The following is a 25,216-nucleotide window of genomic DNA, read 5'->3' as shown; positions in this document are numbered from 1 at the left end:
TAACTGATTATTTGCCTGATCTCTTCCAGCTACTAGACTATACTGAACATATAGAAATGGATAAAAGCAAAGTGCCAGTGATCATGCCCATAATCCTAGCTACTCAAGAGGCTGAGATCATGAATGATGATCACAGAATCATGGTTCAAAGCCAGCTAGAAGAGAAAAGTCCATGAGATTCCATCTCTAAACACTAAGCAAAAACCCAAGCTGGAGGCATGGCTTAAGGAAAAGAGTATAAACCAAGCAAACCAGCTAAGCAAGTGAGACCCTATTCTTAAAAAAGGATCACCAGAAAAAGAAATGTTTACATGCCAGACATGAGGCTGTCAAGGAGAAGGAAAAAGAGAACAAGAAAAAGGAAAGAAAAAAAGGAAAGAAAAAGAAGACAATAAAAACTATCCAAGAAACATCCCAGCCAATCCATGAGCCTTTGAAACAACACAGTCCACTCTGGAAGGTCCTGATCTAGTACAGAGAAGCAATAGTTTGGTCCAACCCTAGAGTATTTTCCTACTGTGTTTGAGATGCATTCTACTTTTTTGTTGGCAGCAAAATTATCTTTGTAATTATATTGGGCTTAGATGAATACAGCAGTGAATTTGCATTCTCTAAGTTCATAGCATGGGATGGTATGAAAAAAGTGTAGGAAGAAGCAAAGAAGAACCAAACGAGGGTTTTAATTTTTGCTATGCAAAGCCTAGTGTCTTAACACATACACCTGCTGATAAAAATCACTAATACAATGACAGGCAAAAGAACAGGAAGCTACTGGTACCTGGTGATAACTAAAAGTAAAAGGGAATTTTCAACACCCCAAAACACGTACTATTAGGATTCCAAGTATAGACTCACTTAACAGCCCTTTAGCCTATTCAGAAGCAGATTTTTGAGTTGTTTATCCATGAGAGATGAGGAAGTTACATGGGTTGAGTCACATTTGCTCCCTAGAGGTCTCTGTCACTGGTCTTAACCATAGAGTTTGGTAACAGTGCCAAGACAAACCAGCTCTTATCAGAATAAGACCTGAGCTGTGCTTTGTGCTCAGCTCCAACAAGCTCAAGCTAATAGACCAAACTTCAAGCCTGCTTTTGAGATCTGAAACTGGGCAAGGGCTTGGATTCTTTGGTAGTTGAGTGGGAAATGGACCCAAGAACATTGAGGTCACAAACATAGTAGTCTCACCTGTGACCAGAGGAGTGAGTTCCAAGGTTCTGAATGTTTTATGTTCCTTTCGAACTTTATATTCACTATGTCACTAATTTAACCACATCTAGAAATCTCCTAAGGAATATGACCAGATCAAGCGAAGGTACTTTAAATGACCTGCTGATGTCATTTAGGTGGTTCTAGCATATTCACAGGGCTGTTGAGTATTCCACGTTCAGTTCAGCCTGTAGTGCCAATGACAGTTGTGCTGGGTGCCAGCTCTGATGGATGTATGTGAGGGTAGGAATGAACATGTAGACGGAATGTTGTCAAGAAACACAGTACTCTGCTTTTTCAGCATTCATTTGTATAAAGAACGAAATTGTACTGGAATGCCTTGTGGTTGGCTTTCCCTTTTACCTTAGGACGTTTCACTTAGCCTGAGTAACATTTAATAAATCCTTTTCTTCTGGGGACTATGCATGCTATGTTTATTAGGTTTTTGTTGTTTTTGGACTTCAAGTGGTATTTTCTCTTTAAAGTCAAATCTTACAAGTTTTAATTAGCAATGGAATAACTGGAGTTTATGGAGATAATGATTTTAGCTAAGGGATTTTGGTAACTGGCCTTAATCTTCATACTGTTTATAATTTCCATTTTCTCTAATGTTAGTTTTAATAATGTAACTAGCTTTTGGCCACAGCAAGGGTAATCTGTTTATATAACATCACTCAAGTATGAAGAAATTTAACTGTTCTTAGGAGTATGAATTTCAGCACAGTCATGACAGGGTTTGCTGAATTCTGGTCATGAAACAGGATTTCCTGGAGCTCAGTGGCATAGCACTTGCCTAGCATGAACAAGGCCCTGAGTTCAATCCCTAGCATTGTATCCCTACCCACACCCCCCCCAAAAAAAAGAAAAGGTTTCTTTTCTCAAATTCAGTAATAAAAATTAAGCATGCAAAGCGAAAAGAGTGCTTATTAAGTACCAGGCATTATGCTTAGGAAATAAAATTTCAAGGAAACGAAAACATGAGTAATCCAGGCCAGTATTTCATCTTCTTTCCATTATAAACTTGTAATTTTCCTAAGTTAGCAGAATAATTTCCTCGCCCATCCATTTTAGCTTGGTAGGGTAAATAGGCTTTAAGAGTAGCTTCTTCTTATCAAAAGTACACTCTTTAATCATTTTCAGGCTTCTGGTGAACTGAACCACATGTTCATTTTGAAATTCAGCTAAGAAATTTAGGAAAGCGTGTACTTAACACAAATCAAGGGGGATTTGTTTGTCCTATAAAATAGATTCCTTACAAATGACAAGGAGAAGAGTTCAGCAAAGCTGACAGAGTAGAATCAGCCTCAGGCACCGCTATCTGTGGAGATTCTTAATAACCAGGCTCACTTTCATGAGGAAAAATCATTTAAGCATTCTATCTCTCCACCTTCTTGTCTTTTAAAGCTACTATAGGGAATGATGAGTGAGAAAACATACAGAAAGGGTTTTCTACATAGCCCAACAAAAATTCCATGTCCACATGTAGAACCCATTGCTGCAAAATAATCAGAGTCCTCTCAATTCTAGGTAACTGACCAACCATTTCAATATTGTAGAGACATGTGATTGCACGTGTGATAGAAGATGTTAGGGTGGTTGTCTTTTGCTAATTTCCCTGCATAACCCATAATATGACTTCATCATATGGCAAAGGTAGATGTTAACCAAACTTCATGTCCATCCATCTCTCCTCACTAGGACCTTAATTTTCTTCTGTGGCACATAAGCAATAACTACATAGCATTTTTATTTTCTCATTTAAATAGATACCTCTCTCTACCTGAAAACACTCCTTTAGCCTTCAAGTATTGTTCCTGTGGCCCCTTCTAATGACCTCTTCTCAGCTTTGTGGAGGAAAATTTCTTCTTTATACAAGGAGCTAGCATTTGCCATAATCTTAGCTAATGACTAAGTTCAGTCGCAAGCAATAAGAAACTACCAGATATCAAATGTCTCCTCAAAGCTGTAGTGACAAATTTCCAACAATAGCTTAGGCTAGGCACAGTGACTCATGTCTGTATCCCAGCTACCCAGAAGGCAGCAGTCAGGAAAATCATTGTTTGAGCCAGCCTAAGGAAAAAAAATTCTGGAGATCCTATCTCAACCAAGAAAAGCTGACCCTTGTGGTCAAGTTAGTAATCCACGCTAAATGAGAAAGACATACAGGGTGACCACAGTACTGGCTGACTTAGACATGAACTATGGCCTGTGTGAATAATAACTAAAGAAAAAGGGCTGGGGGAGGGATGGCTGAAGGTGTAGAGAGCCGGCTTGGTGAGCACAAAGCCCTAAATTCAAACCCCAGTACCACAAAAAATAAATCAAGGGCTGGGAAGGTGGCTCAGTGGTAGAGCACTAGCCTTGCATACATGAGGCCCTGGGTTCGATTCCTCAGCACCACATAAGCACAAAGAAAAAAGCCAGAAGTGGTGCTGTGTCTCAAGTATCAGAGTGCTAGCCTTGAGCTGAAGAGCTGAGGGACAGCGCCCAGGCCCAGAGTTCAGGCTCCATGACCGGACCCTAAATAAATAAATAAACTAATAAATCAACATTAGCATCGATTAGTTGATGAATCCTAGAAGTTGTAGGTTAAAATATTGTACTTTGTTGTTAGTAATTATACATGATAAAATTATACATATGATAAAAATTAGCTCAAACCAGTGAAAATCTATAAGCATGTCTTATTTATGAAAGAAATTATCATTAAAGATACTTATTTAATGATATTTTCCGAATAACATGACTCATACCTAAGTTTCTAGTCTAAGAATCACAATTTATTACATTGTATTGGCAGATTCTTTAAATTTGAATCTGACTTTGAGTTTGGTTACTCAGATTAACTTGGACTCTTGTTATCTTTGCATTAAATATTTTGGCAAAACTATTTGGCCTCCTGCCAAGACCATTCTCATATTATTAATAGAAGAGCTTGATTGATGATGTAGCAGTAACAAAATAAGAGTTTGGTTAAATCAGAGTCTGATCTTGTGTTTCTAAGCACTGGCTTTATTCTACCCATATAGACAGTAGGACAGTTCAGAGACTAAGCCTTGTTCTAATGAATCTCCTCTAAGAAATGACCAGGGCACAGGCTCACACACATAGTTACTTTAATTTCCTTGAATGGGTCATGAACAGGCCAAGAGATCACTGAAGAATAGCGTTAACAGTGTCTTTGTTAAATATTGTCTTATGAATCCAAACAACCTTTATATTTCAAATTGCAAAAGAAACACCTCTAAGCATGAGCTTAGATTGTTTTGGTTGAAGGTTTAAACAGTTTCTCAAGTAATGTCTATGTTTTAAGTGATGATAGAATACATCCCTCTAGCAATGAATAGTTTATGGCTCATCTACTCAAATGCAGCATAATCACCTAGGATAAAAATGAACAGCCACCCTCTGTGAGACCCACGAACAGGTGGTACAGCTAATCATCCCAAATGTTCCGGATGTTGCCCCTGCAGCAGCTGTCTCCAAAGACAGGAGTCCCTGGCTCTGCTGTCAAAGAACAAGGGAGGGATCCCCTTGGATATCCGTTGAGGCAGTCAGGGTTAAACATGTGCTGACTTGCTCCGGTGGGTTTTTTTTTTGTCTGTTCCACCTGTTCCCTCTCAGATAGGCCCAAGGAACCAACGGCAAGGAAGGGATGTCTGGAGATTTCCTTTATGGAAATGAACATTTTCATTTGCATCTGAATCTTTACTAGCAGAGTTGATTATTGAAAACATTCATTACCAATATACTAAAATGCTACTTATTTTATCATCTCTCAGTCTGTGGGAATAAATTGTAGTCAAATAGGGCCTGACAAACTGGTACCTGTCTAACCTTGAGTTCAGGGTGGTTTTTAAAGACATTAAAAAACATTGGTGCATTAGATGGAGCCAAGGGTCATTGTTCTAGAATATTTTATATTCTCTCTTTGGGTAATTGATGACTAGCATTTTTATGACACCATTTAATACATAATATAATAACAAAAGGCTCTAAATGTGATAACATACACTTTTAATTGCTGCTTTAAAATTTTACCATTTTCATATTAAAATATATTCATTATGACACTTTTAGGACATAGAAACAAAAAGATAATAAAATGATCATTCAGGGTTAACATCAATTTTGACAGACAGATTGATAGATAGATACATTTTCCTAGTAAAACTATATAATATAGAACACCTTCATTGCCTTTTGATCCATAGGAGCTCATTTTATTTTAGTCATGTTATTTATTTCCTGTTATATCTGTTGCAGGGTATTTTTAAATTTTGGTTTTGGTATCATTAAGATTTATACAACATGTTTATATATGCAAGATGTTTTGACTTTTTTATTTTCTGACATAGCATTTGTGCTTAAGAAGGCTCGTCACTAGACTCATATATGTATCTTTATTTTCATGTACTACTTCAAGATTTTACTTTTAGATACCTCCCTAATTTTCTAGTACATCAGACTTTTCTTATATAAACCAAACTATGCATCCTGAGACTCATATGGATAGGTTCAAAACTATTCCAAATAGTAAAATACAGAGAATGAGAGAGTGGATTTCATTCTAACATACCGAATAGGGATTCTAATTGCCAAAAATATAGTTAACTAGTTTAATGTGAACGTGTAAGCTAAGAAATTACTTAGTGATTCAAATTAGTTCTTATTAGAGTAAGGCAATGTGGGTTAAGATGCCTACAATTATATAATGTTATATAACATTATTTGCTGGATTGAAAAAAAAAATCATAGGACTACAAGATGCCCAGAAGCTAGGAGCTCTAGTCCTGATCCCAGTGATAATTACTTTGGACAATTCATGTGCCTCTCAGCTTCAGATGGCTCATCTGTCTAGGAAAATCACTCAACTCCCAGGGTGCCATCTAAGATACACAATCCCACAGTTTTAAAGATCCGCTACATGCAAGCATCAGTTCCTTTACCTTAGGATGGAAGGTTCTGTACTACTAGAGCATCAGATAAGGGAATCAATAACTAGGCACACACCAAATTCTTAGCCAAGAGTTCTCTCCTCCAAAAAATTGGACATGACTTACAGAGCCTGTGAGTTTCCTTTAACAGCAAATGTGTTCTTTATATGCTGGAATGTTTTCACTTATTTGAAATGATTATTCATTGTTCATTGTTTGTCTTAAAGCAGTGGTAAGGACACTGCTTTGTTAAAAGCACCCATGAAAAAGGAAATATTGTCTTTCAGTAACATGGAGCTTGAAAAAGTAAGCAGTCTAACCAGGGTGATATTTAAATTACATAACACAATAGGATATAAGCATCAATTTGATCAGAATGGACTTGGACAATTCTTGTGTGTACACTGGAAACTAGTGAATTTAGAGTGTGTACCAAAAGCCCAGCTAGGAACTTGAGTTACAGAAGAAAACAAGGGAACAATGTCTCTGCCTCCTCAATGGGGAAAGAAATAATCAAAGAAACAAAAGATCCTTTCAGAGAATAACTTTATAAAATTAAGCAGTTAAGTAGATAAAGTGATCAACTATGTGGCTATTTTAAGTGGAATGCTCAAGGGAAATTCTCTAGATATTTGAAGAAAAATTAGGAGGAGCCAATCCTTGGAACATTTGAGGAAGGGGATAGCATGGGGTTAACCCTAAGGTGAGCAAAAGCGGAGCACAATATTTGAGGGAAGGTGGCCAGTCCAGCCATATGGAATTGGTGGAAATGCAGAATGTCAAATCAAAGCCTGATACCAGAAGATGAAGCTACAGAAGCAGGTAGTAGTCAGCCCTTACAAGGAGAGACACAGAACAATGGAAAAGTACTGGAGACTTTTAAGGAGAAGACAGAAATGATTTCATTTAAGGTTACAAAAGATGATTCTAGCTGCCATGAGGAATGTGGACTTTAGGGTAAAAGCTAATAGGGAACTGGAGAAAATGCTGCTATTTTTGGACTTGGAAAGCTACAGTAGAAAGAGTGAGAGGTGATCACACTGAAGATATATTTAGAATTAAATTGTTACATTTCCTTCCTATGTTGAGTTTCTTTTAGAGCTAAAACCTTGGTGTCATAAGGAATCTTATTTCTATAAGATCCTTTTAAATATGTCATTTATAAAGAATGGCAAGATGTGAAGTAACATAAAAGAAAGACAGCTTCTTTTAAAAGTCTAATATTCATGCTACTAAGAGAAGATAAAGTTATATTTTTACTTGGGATTTAATGACACCCTTCATCATTTGTTTCTATTAAAGTTTCTGGCTAGTATTGTGGTAGTCAATCAGTGAAGAAGCTAGAATTGCTATGTGTGACATTTGTCTGGGTACTTACACATGAGTTTTTAATACTCAAAATACATATTTTTGCCTCATGTTGTGGTTTATAGTGAGTATTGCAATAACAATGTCTTTTAAAGGATGTTCTCACAGCGTTTTCATTAAGACTTGTCTCCATGCCTTGTCTATGGTTGGGTTGACTCCCACCTTGAACATGGTTCCATCTTTACTTCCCTAGGCAAAACATTCTCCAAGCCAGCTACAGTGATATGAGGACCACAGTTCCAATCTTGCTCATGAGGTCCATTCTCACATAGGAGAATGTTTAACAGGATTCACAGTCATCTCTGGGAACTTGTTTCTTCTCACATTTTCTAAACAACTTTCTTTTCCTCCACTTTTCCCATGATTAAACATGTGCTTACAAGACTTCACTCAAAAACAAAATTTTTAAAGCATCTTTACAATAAAATAAAATAAAACGATTTTTTAAAAATCACAAAAATTTCCCAACCCCACCCCTTCCCCAGGTACAGTTGTGTGCCAACTTCTGTTATACTGATAAGGCTGGTATCTGGGCATCTGCATGGGTTTATTGAGTCTGCTTTTTAATAATTGGTTTACATTTTGAAATCCTTGAAGAAGTAGCTTCTTATTTCCTTGTGATTCAACCTCAGCTTAGAAAGTAGACTCTGAAATTGAAAGAAATTAACAAATAGTATATGAACAAGTGAAATGAAAATTGTATGACCTAGGAGTTTCTTGTGCCATTATGGTACCTGGTACAGTGATTTGTGTGTATACTGTGTGAAACACAATGACTCATATGTTTAATGTTTGATCCTCCATGTGGCAGCATTAATAGAACCTTCAAATGACGGGGCCTAGTGTAGGGTCATTAGGACACTAGGGTAATGTAGTTCTTCTAGGATCCCAACCCTGTGGCTTCTGGTGTCATGATAATGAGATCTCTCCCTCTCACAGTGATGGGAAATGCACTAATACACCTGCCATGTATCTTCCCACTGATACTTAGACAAGGAAAAGCACTGGCTCTTTGCCTCCACCCCAGTCTCACCTGTTTATCCTCCTTTTGAAGATACACAAATGCCAGCCTGTATTGTTCACTCACACCCTCCAGTGTGGGAATCATAGCCCTTTTCATACACTTTCTTGCAGAGTACAAAGACGGTATTTCCCTGAGGTTGAGTGAGAATAATGGTGGATAGCTGGTTTTAAATACAGGTTCATTCCATGAACCCCACTCTGTTCTCTCTTGGCAAACAGCTCAAATTTTCTTCAAAACAGGCATTTATATATAAACCAGTCTCATCATGAGCAATTAACGAATGCTCTTCTAAGCTCCTCAAAATTGTAATGAAATTTAGAGCTGATATGTAGTTCATATTTCATGAGTATACTTGGGTAAATAAGCTGTCAGATTTGAGTGCTCATTATTTCTCTGTATCATCACAAAATATCTACAACTCACTGGTCAGGCTGTGAGAAACTGACCAAGGTAATTTATTTTAGCAAGGACAAGAAGCCATCTGTGACCTGTTTTTTAAAAAAAGGTAGAATCAGCTCTCCTCTTCATTAAGTTTTTTAACTGGAGTGATTATCATGAAAGTCACATACATAATGGAGACAGGTTTGCCTTTAGGAAGAAATTTCTTTCTGTGAGGTCTACGGCTATCTCAAATCCTTTCAGCTCTCAGCTAGTCTGAGATGACTTTGCCAGCTCTATTCTTCACTGGATGCGTCAAATGGCTAGACTTTTTCACCACCACAGGCACTTTCTTCCTCCTGCCAGTCTTCCTGACATTGTTTGATAGAATCAGGAACAGCCTTCGGAAGTTAGTTTTATCTTTGAAAAGATTACCCATATTGTGGAGTAACAGAAGGCAGCATTGAACATGATATAAAATCTACTTGAAACCAAAAGAACATCAATAATGATAATTGTTATTATTACTCTGTACAAAGTTCTGTATTAAGTGCCAGTTATAATTACATAATTAGTGCATTCAGTTCTTGAAACAGCCCTGTAATTTAAACATCCCAGCATGTGACAGATGAGGAAGGCAATGACTTTGAACAGATAAGGAGGTCGCCCGAGGTCACACATCAGTAGATGGCCAAGTTAAATTTTAAACAGCTCTCTTAGCCTGCAGTGGTCCAGGTCTGGAATGAAGTGAGCATGATTGTTAGAGAGAGATGCTGAAGAAAACTGGTAACCTGTTCAGAAAGAATGTTAGCCCAATTTCTGCTATCACTTATTTGGAAGAATCTGCATGATGAGTTGAACAGATGATTGACTAACTTCCATGTTTCTTTTCCTTCTAGAAAGATTTCCAACCGGTAGCAGCCTCAGAGAACAACTGGGAATCAGTCACAAGCCCTATCTCAGTAAGTAATTTATGATACCATTACCAGTGAATCAAACTGACAGAATAGCCAAGATCAGCCTCTGAAGGACCAGATCTCAAACATGATGAATCTGTCCATTTCTTTCAGGTTATGGGGGATTATATGACACAGCCTGTGTTTCCGAATAATTTTAAGGAATTACCAGTATCCCATGGTAGGAACTTGGGCTAGACAGAGGTTTATGTATTTGTCAGTTACACAGCAGAGCATTCCCACAAAAGGACTTTGCAACATAGGGAACTGATTCATTGGTTCTCGTTCAAGTGAGCAAATTGAAAATCACTTCCTGAATATCCCACAAAAAGCTGTTAACTTGTGCATTTTCAAAGGACTGCCACAACTTGAGAAACCTCAGAGTTTAGAGGAAGATAGCGTGAGTGACAGAGACAGATCACAGAGCTGGCCTATCAAGAACAAAAAGAACAAATATGGCTGCAGCTTTGTCATTATCACCAAGGACTGTAGAGGATGACGCATTTATCATGGCTTGTACTATAATTAAATTCCTAAACTCTTCAGAAATACCTGACATAGAACACATGGCCAGATAAATAATTATCTGGTTACAACTGTGCAGAATATAACATAGATTCATGTTGGTAATGTAGATAGCATCAAAGAAAAGTTAAGTCAGGATGAGGTGTTTACTTATTCTGACAAGGTTGGCTGAAAATTAGATGTATGATTTCTAGGGGAAGGGAGGAGAGGGAAGGGAAAGGCACCTGGATAGACGCATTAATCGTTCTACCATGCCTCCATCCTGTTCCCCAACTTCCATCTTTCCTTACTTCCCTCCTCTACAGAGCCTATATGAAAACTATCCCTTATGTTATACCAGTGGTAGATTAAATTAATGCTTTTGGGCTTTGGGGCTGAAGAGGGAACATCCCTGTAAGAACAAGTGATCATGGGATCGCTTACTTATCTCTGAACTTTAGTTGGTTAAATGGAGAAACACAGTCCAGGAGTGATATTCTCACTCGTGAGCTTTGCAATCGGAGGCTCTATAAATGTATATTATTTCTCAATAGGATTCTGCAGTTAGGTTTTGGAAAAGTAAGTTTTCATTAATTTCCATTCTTTTCTTAGTGATAGGAGATATTTGCCCTTGGTGGGGATCTTATTTGTTTGGCAGTTTCTTTAATGACATTTAGAAATCATTTGAGGCTATGTGCTCTCTATTTCCTTCTTAATGGGTCATGAATTTTTACAGAGATGTTTGAATCATGGCTCATTTACTTCTAGATTGTGCAAGGGTTAGTGAGGTAAGTGCTTGGAAACCTTACTGGGGTTTATTTCCATGGCAAAATATATAATCCTTTCCACTATTTCAATGGTGCCATGCTCCCCACTGAAAGAATATTCTAAGACTGTTTTAATGGCAACTGGGATCACTAGCAACAGGCAGGCTTTTTTCTTTTAATATGCTTCCCATGTGAATCATGCACTCTTAAGTCAAGAGAGCCAGCTTCATGGCTAATTATCCTTGTTGACAGTAAATAAGTTGGTTAAAGTGCCAAATTTTATCAAAATGTCTCCAGAGTAGAGTTAAACACTGTTCAAACAACATCTGCAATGCGAGGTGACCTATAAATGGGAACACAGAGGCTATGTGAGAGAATGGATTGAATTCTCAAAACATGCTTGGAAGAAGTTCAGAATTTTAATTCTCACCATTATTAGTTGATATATGAATGATCTGGGACCTTACGACAGGAAATGAGAGGAGTTCATTTTCATATTTCCACTCAGCCTATATCTTTTTTAATGATTTCAGTTCAGATGGACTGAAAGTTTGATGGTCTGCATGGCTTTGACTTCCAAAATAGGTTGTCTAATCTTTTATCGATTAATTATTCCTATTTAGGAATATGGCCAGACAATGTCAGATTGCTTTTGCATGGTATTTACCCAGGTGATGTTTTGTAATTAGAAGTCTGCGTATAGTTGTTTGACTTGCTTTTTCTGAGTACACTGAGCTGTATGTCACTCTTAGGGGGTATCCTATAACTCCCCATCAGTAACGGACCCCAATCTCACTGCGGATGCTCTGGACAAAACAGTCGCACAGTTTGATACTGTGGAAGATGTGCTCAAGTACTTCAACCCAGAGTCGTGGCAAGAAGATCTTGAGAACTTATATGTGGACCTTCCTCAATATCGAGGCAGGCTCTACTACGGCCGGAAGTCAAAAGGTAAGAAAACAGAGGCTCGGTGGTTCTGTGTAAGTAGTGTCAACAGTAATAATAAAGATTGGCAGTATGATATGTTTGATGCACTCAAATCAGATCATTACTGTCAATCTGTTACCACAATATGTTCCACAGCACTTTCAAATTCATCTCTGTATGGAACCCAGGCTTTGTCATTTGCATATGACAAAAGAAGATTTGGTCCAATCTGTCACAGTATGTGTGGAGAGGTCAGGAAAGCACCTGGACCGGCTCCTTACCTTCTTGGCAAACAAAGCATTATTAGCCCCGATAACAGAGGGAACCAAAGTCAGAGGATAACTAACTTGTTCAAAGCTGCCTGGCTAGTTAACAGTGGGAGAAATGAGCATCTAGGTTCTTGGCCTACAGCCCTTGTGCTTGTGCAGTGTTGGCTGTGCCTCTCGGATAGACAGTCGGCTGAGTCCATGACTGTCAGTATTGACCTTGGTTAGAAGTTACAAGACTCTGGCAAGGGTTCAGATTTTCCCATTTGTTGTTCATTTTACATTATCTTTTAATCCAAATCTTTTATGCACTTGGTTTCTTTCTGCGTGGTTCCTGGGCTTGGGAGGCACATGTCCCAGTGGAGAGGAAAGTTAGGCATGGCACAGTTTGGAGCGTACAAGAGTGTGTGTTTAACTGAAAGTTTGGGAGAAAATACAATGAGAGGAAAATGCCGGACAGAAAACATCGTGATGGGAACAGTAAGACTGAAACTCATAAGGACTCAAATGGTTTTTTTTTTCTTGCTATTGTTTGTAACATATTTATAAGATGATTTCTTTATTGCTTTGTGTGTCCCTCCCCCACGGTATAACCCCTGTTTTCACTGTATTTGATGTTGGTATAATTTGTGGAGGGGAAGGGAAAAAACAAATTGTTTAAATAGGGATACAGGTGGACCCATTGCAATAATGAGATGTACAAGACACTATGTTGAAACACGAACTTTACAACTTTGGCGCCAAGTGGGGGGGTGGGGAGAAGAAGGGGCATGGGAGGGAGGGGAAGATGGGAAGGGATAGGAAGGGGAAACAAAGGCGGAGGCTACCATGCTTGATAAGAACTATACTCATTGCCTTGGTCAAGTAATTGTAACCCCTCTGTACGGTATTGTCACAATAAAAACAAATAAATAGCCAGGGAATGCATCAGGATGATACATTTTTAGGCTGAGAGTATCTATTTGAATGCAGACCTCAAATCACTGGCTAAGCTTCGTTACTAACCTTTTCTCCAGCAAGCCTCCAAGGCTGGCTCTCCTCCACAGGTGGGAAGGCAGTTAGCTAAGTTATGTCTGTTTCCCACATTTCATAATATCAAGAGTGCTTTACAAATAACTGAATGTAGGCTGCTTTAGCACAACCAGTGGAAATGTTTGAGCTCAAATGACTAATTAATAGACTTCTCCCTGGGCCGTCCGCTTGTGGCTTAGGTCATAAATTTTGTACACTTAGAATGTACAGCTAAGGGAGGACAAAGGGGTCACAGAGGCCCTGATGTTACTGAGACCAGCCATCTCTAGGTCACCAGCGATCAAAATTAACCTCCTCAGGGCTCAAGTTGGATTTGGTTCAAAGAAGAAATTGCTTTCCTGTAAGGCATTGCTGAATTTAGGTCTCTACCAGGTCAACTTGAAAGGAAGTCAAATATTCACATTTCGTCAACTCCAGGAAAATACTAAAATTGATACTAGACAAACAAGCAACAAATTCTAAACCCTCAAGTTAGCATTAGTCATGACAGTGGCTTTCCTTGGCATCTCTTTTCTGGAAATATTAAAAATTACTGAAGTCAATTTTCCCCATGTTGTGTTAGAAACAGGAAGCCTGTATTCAAAACTTCACCTTTCAAGTTTTGTGTTTTGAAAGTCAGTTGATCCTAAGTCTTTGTCTCCTCATTGTATGTGTGTGTGTGTGTGTGTGTGTGTGTGTGTGTGTGTAGCAGTACTCACTCTGGGGGTTATTCATGGAACTCCCAAGAGCACCTGCCATATGACCTGTGTAAGAATCGTTAGCAATCTGTGACCGTCTGCAGTTCTGAAATAGCCCAGCACGGATGCTGTGCTGGAGCCTCCTCATGCCTTGTCCTGTCTCTGTGGTACACCCATACCTCAGGCAGAGTTAGCAGCACCCTAGGCCCAGATGTACTGTTATTCTACCCCTGTGCTTTCTCTTAGGGAATATGTGCTCCAGGATGTTCTAAGTTGGGTCTTAATTCCAACTAAATATTTAATGACATGAGAACATTGGAAATCTACAGACACCTAGATACTTTGATTCGGGATCTTTGGGAAGTAGGGCTGAGACATTAATGGTATTTACATTTTTACTTTTTGAAGTAGCCTCTGGCTTAGATTGTTCATTCTGTATCTCTAGCATTAGACACCGTTTCAAATATATTTTGAATGTTCAGCTAATATTTATAGCATGAAAGGTATTATTCCTGCAACTGTAAAGTTTCAGTCAGTCTGTCTGCCTGTCTTACAGTGCTCAGGATCAAACCCAGGGTCTTGCATATGCCACTGAGCTAACCACCTCCTAAGCTTGGTATATCTCTAAAGTTTACAGAAGCCCACTGCGTGACCAAGGAAAATGGCTATATTAAGAATGTCTTTGGCAGGGCACTGAAGGTTCATACCTATAATCCTAGCTACTCAGGAGGCTGAGATCTCAGGATCTCAGTTTGAAGCCAGCCCAGGCAGGAAAGTCCATGAGACTCTTATCTCCAAATAATCACCAGAAAACCAGAAGTGGAGCTGTGGCTCAACGTGGTAGGATGCTAGACTTGAGCTGGAAAGCTCGAGAAAAGCGTTCCTGAATTCAAGCTTCACAACCAACAAAAGAGAGAGGGAAAAGAATAGCATTGGTTTCTGAAATAACCTTTGAAGAACATTCCAGGTGACATTCTACTTGATGTTTGTAACAAAGTAAACATCATCTCTCCCCTCTGTTGGCTTAGGTTCTATTTCTTAATCTCAGAAACAGATTCGTACCATTTCTACTAACTGCCAAGTCCCCATAGTCCTGTACTTGGATAAATGCACTGGTTTAATTGTTTGTCTCTCTACTGCGGGTAAGCTACCCGGATGTTTCACAAAGGCAAGATAAATCAGGTTTGATATTTCAGCCGCTGTTTTCTCTTTTGGAACTTGAAAACATGGACATATGGCTTGTAGCCTGATGTTTGAAGAAGGTAACAGTGACTAAAGACTGAAAACAGAAAATCAGGGCTAAGGGAAACTGTTAGGCATCAAATAAGCATAAACTTTAAAAGATCTCTAAATAAATTATCTCTAACACATCATCTGCATGCTGATAGGTGAATGAGTCTGTATAGAAAAATTATTTTCATTTGTTAATCTATTGAACATACTTTCCTCTGGTTTGTCCAGACAGATCAAAAGGGGGTATTTTTCCAAGGATCAAGAATCAAAAGAATATAGTTAAATATGAATAGATAAGGTACATGATTTTATGAACCCTAAAGCACAGATAAACTGGCTGAAGAGCTTACATCGCAAGGCAGAAATCGTTGAAATGCTTCTGCTTTTTCCTTGGTGCAAGGGAGAATAGTTTTTAGTTCTCCTCAAGAGGAGAGTTAAAAATGAGAAGCAAGGGGACAGTAGAAGTTTAGGAGATGAGAGAAAGACAGATTATTCAAGGACCAGAGATGGTCTTTTTTTTTAATTCAGAAGTAGCAGAGAAGCTCAAACTTGTCTGTAAAAGCTTCTGAGTTAAAGATAATACGACAAATAAGTATATCCAGCTATCAGTTTCCTGGAGAGTAGGGGAGAAGGGGCGTGTGTACAATCGAAGTCTGTAGATAACAGCAGTTCCTAAACTCAATTTCTATATTCATTTCAGCTTCATGCTTTCAACATCAAAGATTCATAATAAAAGGAAAAAATCCTTTAAGTTCAATTTTTATTTATTTTTCTAAGGAGTATAATATTGAATACGACAAATTTGTACAAAATTATGTAAAATTATATGGATGTTCTTGCTAGAAGTTGCATAATTACCACCTAACTCATGGTATGACCACTGTAATTTAACTAAGTTTAAACTATAACTCTTTGAAAGTATATAGTATGAACTTGAGGGAGAACATATAGTTCATCCAGTTCATAACACGTAACGCAACATTTATAATGAAGTAATCACCCCTGAGTCAACCATACTGAACATTAGCTGAGAGATTTATGGAGAGTAACAATGTAATGGAAATTTAATACTTTGCTTATTCCAAGAGAACTTGAATATAGATGATAACACATTTGCCATAGAAAAATCCAACACTAATGGGGAGAAAGGCTGATTTCACAGTTTAAGTTTTGTGATTAAATATAAGCAAAATCACTGGATGCCTGTGGCTCATGCCTGTCATCTTTGCTACTCAGGAGGCTGAGATCTGAGGATCACAGTTTGAAGCCGGTGGGGGCAGAAAAAGTGAGACTCTTATCTCCAGTAAACTACCCAGAAAAAGCCAGAAGATGTTCTGTGGCTCAAATGGTAGAGTACTAACTTTGAGCACAAAGAGATTCTGGGACACTGCCCAGGCCCTGAGTTCAAGCCCTAGGACTGGCAGGAAAAATAAAAGAGCAAAATTACTGAGTCACACTAATCACTTTAAACTGTTAATAAAAATATGTATGTGATCCTGGCTTGTCAGGAGGCTGAGACTGAGCGGCTTGCAGTTTTGAGATGAGCCTAGGCTGAAAGTTTGTGAGGTCTTATTTCAATCAATAAAAAGCTGGAGTGTGTGAGTGCATGCCTGTCATTCCAGACACGTGGAAAGGGTAAACAGGAGGACTGCAGTCCAGTCCAGGCCATCCAGGGCATAAATGTGAGGCTGTACTTTAAAATAATAACTAAAAAGGGCTGGGAAGGTGGCTCCATGGTAGAGCGCTTGCCTTGCATGCATGAGGCCCTGGGTTCGATTCCCCAGAACCACATAAGCAGAAAAAGCTGGAAGTGGTGCTGTGACTCAAGTGGTAGAGCATTAGCCTTGAGCTGAAGAGCTGAGGGACAGCACCCAAGCCCAGAGTCAGGCCCACAACTGACAAAATAATAATAATAATAACAACCACAACAACTAAGGCCAAAAAGATTGACAATGGCTCAAGTGGTAGGGAACCTGTCTAGCAAGTGTGAGGCCTTGAGTTCAGACCCCAGTTCTACAAAACAAACAAGACCCCACAAAATTTTCAAAGAATTGTTCATTGAAGCTATATAATGCCCGAAATAACACGTACTTCTCTTTTTAAAAAAAATTCAACATTCTACAACTGGATGTAATAAATATTTTGACACTAATTACCAACAATAAGGTTTGAAATTAATTAATAATAATGTGTAGCCTCTAAATGGTTATATGGTGTAACTCTAAGGCAGTCAATCATCCAATTTTGAGGCTCTCCTGCCAATCTTCTTTATTTCCAGTTTTGCTTCAGGAGCTTAACCATTTATCTCTGGCTTGCCAATTATTTATAGGTAAATACATGACATAAGAAACTGAAGAATAAATGAAGTGGTTTTTATTTCCCTTAGTTCAGGATACCTTCTTTTAAAAGTTAGTCATGTATTACTGTTTCTCCTGCCACTGCATTGTGTACTTTTATGAAAATGATTTAGAATTCAGGAAATAATATCTGAATGTATTAAGGCATGAACATTAGTTGGAAACTGAGGGCTTGCAAACTTTCTCTGTCTGCTTATTTGATACATTGGTGAGAATTTTTCAAAAGCTCTTGACTGACACCAGCACTGAATTAGGTCAGTCTATGCTATCAGCCCTCTGCAGCTACCTCTCAGTAAATTAAACAAACAGTAGTATTGGGGACATCAAATCACAGTGGATTTGCTTCTCTAATTTCTATTATTAGAAGAGAATCAGCTTCATTGGGTTTCCTGAACCATGCAGTATGCACCAAAGTTTTAGCAGTATTAAAATTGTCGCCATAAACTGGATAAGGAAAAAAAAATCAAAGAAAGAAGAATGCAACTGGGTGCCTCTAATCTGAACTAGCTGTGAGGCAGTGATTCAGAGACAGTTGTTTGGGTATAAGAGTTCATGAGACTATATCTTAATGGCTGAGCACAGTGATGCCACACACCTATCACGCCAGCTACAGCGGAAAGCACAATGGTCAGCTACAGTATACATTCCTGCCATCCATCCCCAGCAACATAGAGAAGCACAGTTAGAAGATTGCAGCCTAAGCTGGCCAAGGCATAAAGAATAACTGGAAAATAGCAAATGTAGACAAAGATTGATGGTGTGGCTCAAGTGGTAGAGTGGCAAGCCTTGAGTTCAAGCCCTGAGTTCAGCAGTATTGCTGCAAGAGAAGGAGGGAGGAAGGAAAGAAAGAAGGGAGGGAAGGAAGAAGGAAAAGAGAGAGAAAGGGATAAAGAAAGCAAGAAAGAAACTATTGGGGAAAGAGCATAAACTATTTGTAGTCAAGCAAACGTGATAAAATTAGGGCTCAAATCCTAGAACAGGAGCTTTGGAGATTTCACTTACATACTCTTGATCTTTATTAATGCATTCTGTAAAATGCCTGTAATTATATCAATATTGCATAGATGTGTTAGGACTAGATGGTAGAACTTCTAATACCTGGTCAACCCTTAATGAGTGATAGCTACTATTATTTCTTGAGTTGCCTACAAAGATCTGCACAAAGCTAGGACACTTCCCAGAGTTCCTTTGCCCTCCTCCCTGTGAGGTTCTGAGATAGCCATCAGCAATCTGGAGAGCCTCATACAATACTGTCACATTTAAGTATCTGCATAATCAGTACACTCATTAACAGTTTACAAAGTAACTGCCAAGTTCTAAACTTCTCCAGGATCCTGTTCACCCTTCAACTGTATGCACCATCTTGCTCACTGGATATTCTCGCAACTAAGCCTGGGTTTGGGTTTTTTTTCTTAAGATGTCAGCCACTGTTTAAGACCTATATGGTTTGTAATTCTCTAGATTTCCCCTCTAACTCTGTCTGCGAGCAGGTATTACTGAAAACACATTTCCATGAGGACACAAGCAACATTTGGAGAAACAAGAACACATTCAGTTGTTGCTATTTTTGTTGTCGTTCTCCAAGTGTTGATGCCACCTCTACTCTCTAGATGAGGTTGGAGATGTGCAAAACCCCCTCTCTGCCTCAGAGTGATTCCTCCCATCCAGGTCTAGGCCTCTCACGCAAACATAAATCAACAGGAAAAATCCATTTGGCCATGGAAAGGCACAGATTGCTATTAGTATCTAGGCGAGAAAACATGTATTTTCCACAGCTTGGAATGGGGTGTGTGCTTCCTGTGTCTTCTGCCCCCTTGGGGTTAAGGAGACAGTGCCCTGGTCCAAGAGCATGCGTCCATGCAGGAACTGCAGGTGCTGAGATGTCTTTACTTGCAAAGGATGATGTTACGTCCCATGAAATTACACTGAGCACTCATGGCCCTTTACCTTACATCAAGAAGGCTCTGACCTCTCATTCCTTGATGATGACCCATTGTAGAATCTCAGCGTCTTCTTCTAGGCTCTCCTCATTCATCTCTCTTACTTGGGGCAACAATAATCTGGAGCATACCTACTGAGAGCCAGGATTTGGACCTGTGTTTCAAATACTCTTAACCTCATTCAAGCTTGATCAATTTCTTGGCAGGAGAGCACTCTACTTCTCATTTTTACAGAAAAAGAAGCAAATTCTGAATTCATTTCAGGAGGAGAGAACCATGGCCTACACCTGGCTTTGTTCTTTGCAAGCCCACGTGGAGGGAACTCAGTGCTCAAACACTAGTCTTAAAGGAGAGTGGTAAAAGCCTTGCCCCTGACTGGTTTTCTTCCTTTCTTTCATACTTGACTTCCCACAATCCCCTGGGCCTCGAGTCCCAAGAGTTCTTGGCAATCTCGTCCTGTGATGGTGTCACCTCCCTTCAGTTCTAATCCTCCTCCAGTTACTCATTCAATCATCCAGTGCTTTCCAGCATGTACTTGCTGAGTGTCTACTGCATGTCAAGTGACTTTAAGTTATCTAACCCTTGGTCTCTCCATTTCCACATTTGCAACACTAGAATAGCAATAGCTAAGAGGAAGGTTTGTTATAAGACCAACGAGACTTGATTTTTCTGAAAACACTGTACCACCGTTCTGGGTGCATAGTAGGTGCTCAGAAAATTTCCATATCTCCATTGCTTCACATTGTTTGTTTTTTTTAAAAAACACATTTGTTTACCATTTTATTTTATTTTGTTGTAAAGGTGTTGTACAGAGGGGTTACAGTTACATAGGTAAGGTAATGAGTACACTTCTTGTCAAACATTGTTGCCCACTCCTTCATTTTTCTCCCACCATCCCTCCCCCCATAATTTTTTACATTTACTTATTGTTTATTTGTATTATCTTTAAGTAGTTGTACAAAGGGGTTTCAGTGTAACCAGTCAGTTTGTGGTGCAATACAGCTTGGTCAGTGTCACCCTGTCATCATTCTCTCCCATCTAGCACCACCCCCTCCTCAGTTTACCTAATTCCATTTTCACATATGTACATTGAATCTTATAACTGCATTTTGGGGGTCCAGACGTGGGGCCTGAACTCTGGGCCTGGGCGCTGTCCCTCAGTTCTTCAGCTCAAGGCTAGCGCTCTACTTGAGCCACAGTGCCACTTCCAGCTTTTTTCTTTTTGCTTATGGGGTGCTGAGGAATCAAACCCAGGGCCTCATGCATGCAAAGCAAGCGCTCTACCACTGAACCACCTTCCCAGCCCCATAACTGCATTTTCTAACCCTACCTCTCCCCATCTAGCTACTCCCCTCCCAACAACACATGTTCCAGCTTCCTAATATCATTTTGTTAAATGCTAAGTTACTTGTTTAAAGGAGTTACACTATTGGAACCTTCTCCTGAATATACTATGCTTTAGTTAATGTGCTTCACAATCTTTTTTTAACCTTTGAAAATTAGCACTCTGTTCATGAGCATTCACTGTGACTTAGCTTAATTTTCATAAATTCAAGTGGCAAATATTTCCATTTGGGGATATATGGAGTTAGGAAATTTAGGGTATTTCATTATTTTTAAATTTAAAATATCCTAACATTCCCACCTTAACAACTATAAAATAATTGCTATTTCCAGATTTATTTGAACCTCCAAATTGAAGTTGAATTGCAGAAATATTTTCTCTGGGATTTAGAGAAGAAGGGACCTAAAAAAAATCACACTGAGATTATAAAGCCCACAAAGATGAACAGACTCTTCCTGGAAATTTATGAACCTTGAAAACATCAGAGATCCCCTAGAAGCTCAGTATAAAAATACAATCATTCATAAATTCCTCACCTCCTACCCCTTCAACTGTCATAAATCTAGTATTTCACACTGCAGTAGTTAGCACTTCCATCACAGATTATGGGGCCAAGTTCCCCAGATGACCAGGACACTTCCCTTTGTACCCTGAGATACGTATGTGAGACGCGGCCTTCTTGAAGTCAGGCCACCCGCTCCAAGGCCCTCTTCTAGCTTCCCGGGGTCTTCATGCCAGTCATCTTTGTGAACCATAGTCCATGTTTGATAGAGCTGGTTCTAGAACCTGAGTTTCACACTGTTATCATTTTTGTTCTACACTATACCCCAGGGAAGGTTGGAGATAGGAGCATGTTCTGAATACTATTCAGAATTACTTCTCCCTCCTTATGCTGTGAAAACCTAAACTGAAAAATTGGTCATTTTCTTTGATGCAATCAGGTTGAATTCTTACTCCTTTCAAAGAAATCGGACACAGATCTGTCTTTATTTTTGGCAACATCTGCCTCTAATTATTGAAAATCAATGGTTTTAGTAGAAAGGATCTTAAGTTTCATTCAGCCTCTATTGGGGAGAGGGGCGGTTAGGTACTATGTGAGGAGAGATAAAGATGATTAAGACTGCATTGCTACCAAGAACTGTACAGATTAGTGAGTGACAAGTTGTGGACCAGTTTTTCCCTAAACTTCTCAAAAGCCAGTGTAAAAGTCAGGGCAACTCTTAGCACTTAGGAGATTTCATGCAGTCTTATAGGAGAAGAACTTTCCACCGTTCCAGTTCTGGTAATCTCATAGAGAGGATCAAGAAGACCAAGCTGACTGTCCTTCCCAGAACCTAAGACCTAAACTATTAGAAACTGAGCCAGGGTGCCCACTCAGGTCCCCGCCCTGTGCTCTCATCCTAGATTTTTAAAAACTCAGATCCCTGGTTCTTCAATCCCAGAACTCCTAGCACAGACCAAACAGCCTGAGGTTGGGCTTGCATGCCAGGGGTGGAGCCACAGAAGAAATGATGTTTCCTGTGCATTGTGTGCCGACTCCCCCTGGACCATTGTGACCAGAAGACGTGGTTTCTCCACAGAACATTCTCCATACAATCAAAGGTCTAGGAAAAGAAATGAGACTTAAATCCAAAAGGACAGCGAAGATGATAGTGTACTATAATGTTCTGTCCACCTGAGTGTGATGAAGGGAAATGAAATTAATGGGCCTTTGAATCAAACTTGGAACACCCTTTTCTGGTTTGTAATTCTCAGCCACGGAGACTGAAGCAGGGATGTAAAGTGCAGCCTTTCTCCCTGAACGTGGCTGCCTCCCTCCCCAAAGCCTCACACCAGACAGAGACCTTCCAACTGGAGCAACACCGGAAGCCTTAATTGCTGCTCAGCCCCCTGTCTGGCTCCCCGCTCTGCTGAGCTGTCTAGTCATTCTTCTCTGACTGGAAATTCAAAGGCCCTTGCAGAACATCTGCACTCGTGCTTTGAATTCATTTGCATCCAGTGTGAGGAACCTTTTAGTTCAAGTTCTAAGTTGGGTACCTGGGTGGTTTCAATCCCCTGATCAGCAGGGCAGCTGGAATCCACAGCCGTCCTTCGTCCCCCCAGTGAATCGATGCAGAAAACTGACAGCATTGTAAATCTCTTTGTAGGGGCTAAGAAATAGAAGTAACCAGAGCTTGTCAGTAAGACAGTTACACAGTGTGAGGAGCTTGGTTTCAAGGAGACTGAGTCATGTTTGCCTTGTTTGGTTTGTTGGGGGACTTGGTAGTTTAACTTGGTTCCTGTAGGAAAGACATATTGTAATTTGGCTGGGATACATCCTGAAGATAAGGAGGCAGACATTCAACATTTAGCTTCAGTTTAAAAAACACCTTGTAGCAAAGCCAACGGCACCGGGTGATATTGGTGCAGTGGGAGTCCCACCACCCCTCTGTTCTGTTTGATGGAGGGGGAAAGACTTTAATCCTTGTTTTGCTATTTACTCGTCTTCTGGGTTAGTCTCTTAAAAGGTTAAGGAACAACCAACTGTAGTCACAAATGAAAATGCCTAGCAGAGGACCGACCAGAAGCAGAAACTTACTACTGGTACTTCCTTCTGGTCCCTCTGCCTCCACACGCATGCATCATTGTCCTTTCTTGCTAATTGTACCTCTTTACACCCCCGAGTTAAACAAATGCACTCTCATTATCACAAGCAGCAGATTTGGCCTGCTGCATCAGCCCTGTCCACCAGCCCAGTAATGCACAGGCCAGCATCAGTATTTATCTCAAGGTGACACTTGTAATAGATGATGGCTGCACTTCTTAATCCATTTATGTAATCCTTCCTGCTTGGCTTGCAGTTATTTTCCAGAGCCTTAGCAGCAATAAAATGGTTCCTTTCCCAAGACAGAGTTCATTCAATTTAAATCTGGATTGATTGTAGCTAAACTTATGACATGCCTTGACAAAAGAAGAAAAAAAACAGCAATAAATTATGCACAGTGATTATTTAGCATTTATTCAGTCTGTTCAGCGTCCTGGGCTCAGCATATAACAGATAAGGACAAACCCCTGCCCTTGAGAATCAAAACACAACCACAGTTGGGAAGCGGTGCCTGGGACTGCTGCTATTGAGTGGATGCTCTGCTGCAGGGGGTCACCTGGCCCCATGGCCGTTCTCTTTCTTACTCTCAATGGTATTTTCTTATTATCAGAGCTTAATGGACTCAGACCACACTTGTGCCTTTTCCTTCCATTTTTTTTCTCCGTGCATTTTACTGACAAGATTTTTGGCCTTTGACCGGTGTCAACAGAGTCCACGCCTTCCTGCTCCTGAAGAAACTTTGGTTTAAGGCACTTACTGGGGCCAGAGTAAATGTGACAATAATTACCTGGTATCTGTGGTAGTCCTCCTGGAGTGGCCGAGATTGGTATGGAGAGAATTACTTGGTGGCAAAACCTATGCCGGCCACAGGCTTTCTTGTAACTGCAGTCTAGTGACAACATAGTCCTGTGAGTGGGCACCAGTCGGTGGCTTTCCAGGCCAAATAGGTTGATGGTTGGGTAGATTTGATAACGTTATTTTAAAACATAATTTATATAACAACAATACAAATTTCACTCAAGCATATTCGTGTTAGCTCTGCCGTTTGAGTAGAACATCCTTAACTCATAATAGTCTCATTAACCACATTCCTTGATAATCTTTTATGTAAGACATAGCCAAAAGAGAAAAAGAACGAACTTTAGATTAACAATTAAAAGGAAAGAAAACGAAGGTGGAGGGACCCAAGAGTCAAGATGAGTGAAAGTAACCAGCATTAATTGAGTTCCACACACACTCATTTCAACACTTCAAATATTTATGTTATACATGAGGACACAGAGGGTCAGAGCTGTTAAATAACTTTGCAGCTGAAAGTAGACAGAGCCATGATGAGAAATCTATAGCTTTCAGCAGAGTTCAAGCACCTAGCCACCGTGAAGCATGGCTGCCTAGGACCTGACACACTAATGTGCACCGTGCTCACAGCACTGCCATTTCCAGTAAGACTTTGGTGGCCTTTGGAGTTAAATGAAACTAGCACTTTTGCCTTCTTCATATTTACCATCGTCACTGAGTGCTGGTGCCTCATGCCTGTAGTAATCCTAGCTACTCAGGAGGCTGAGATATGAGGATTGCAGTTCGAAGCCAGCCTAGACATTTAAAGTCCCTGTGATGAGATACCACCTTACCCCAGTCAGAATGTCCCACATCCACAAATCAGCCAACGACAAATGCTGGAGGGGATGTGGAGAAAGAGGAACCCTATTACACTG

At 39.7% G+C, this 25,216-nt stretch overlaps 1 protein-coding gene across 1 annotated transcript in view; it reads left to right on the top strand.

Annotated features, from left to right (window-relative positions):
• Pdgfd (platelet derived growth factor D) overlaps positions 1-25,216 on the top strand; it is an 82,955-nt gene that overhangs the window by 47,205 nt on the left and 10,534 nt on the right. The window contains exons 5-6 of the mRNA XM_013009472.1: positions 9,813-9,875; positions 11,893-12,540. Of these exons, the coding sequence (XP_012864926.1) occupies positions 9,813-9,875; positions 11,893-12,540 (711 nt within the window). The remainder of the gene's footprint in view (positions 1-9,812; positions 9,876-11,892; positions 12,541-25,216) is intronic.

The sequence above is a fragment of the Dipodomys ordii genome, unplaced genomic scaffold (assembly GCF_000151885.1).
Source record: "Dipodomys ordii isolate 6190 unplaced genomic scaffold, Dord_2.0 Scaffold10, whole genome shotgun sequence".
In the NCBI taxonomy this organism is placed as follows: Eukaryota; Metazoa; Chordata; class Mammalia; order Rodentia; family Heteromyidae; genus Dipodomys; species Dipodomys ordii.
Note: the sequence above shows the minus strand (reverse complement) of the source record. Positions and strands in the feature narration are given on the sequence as shown.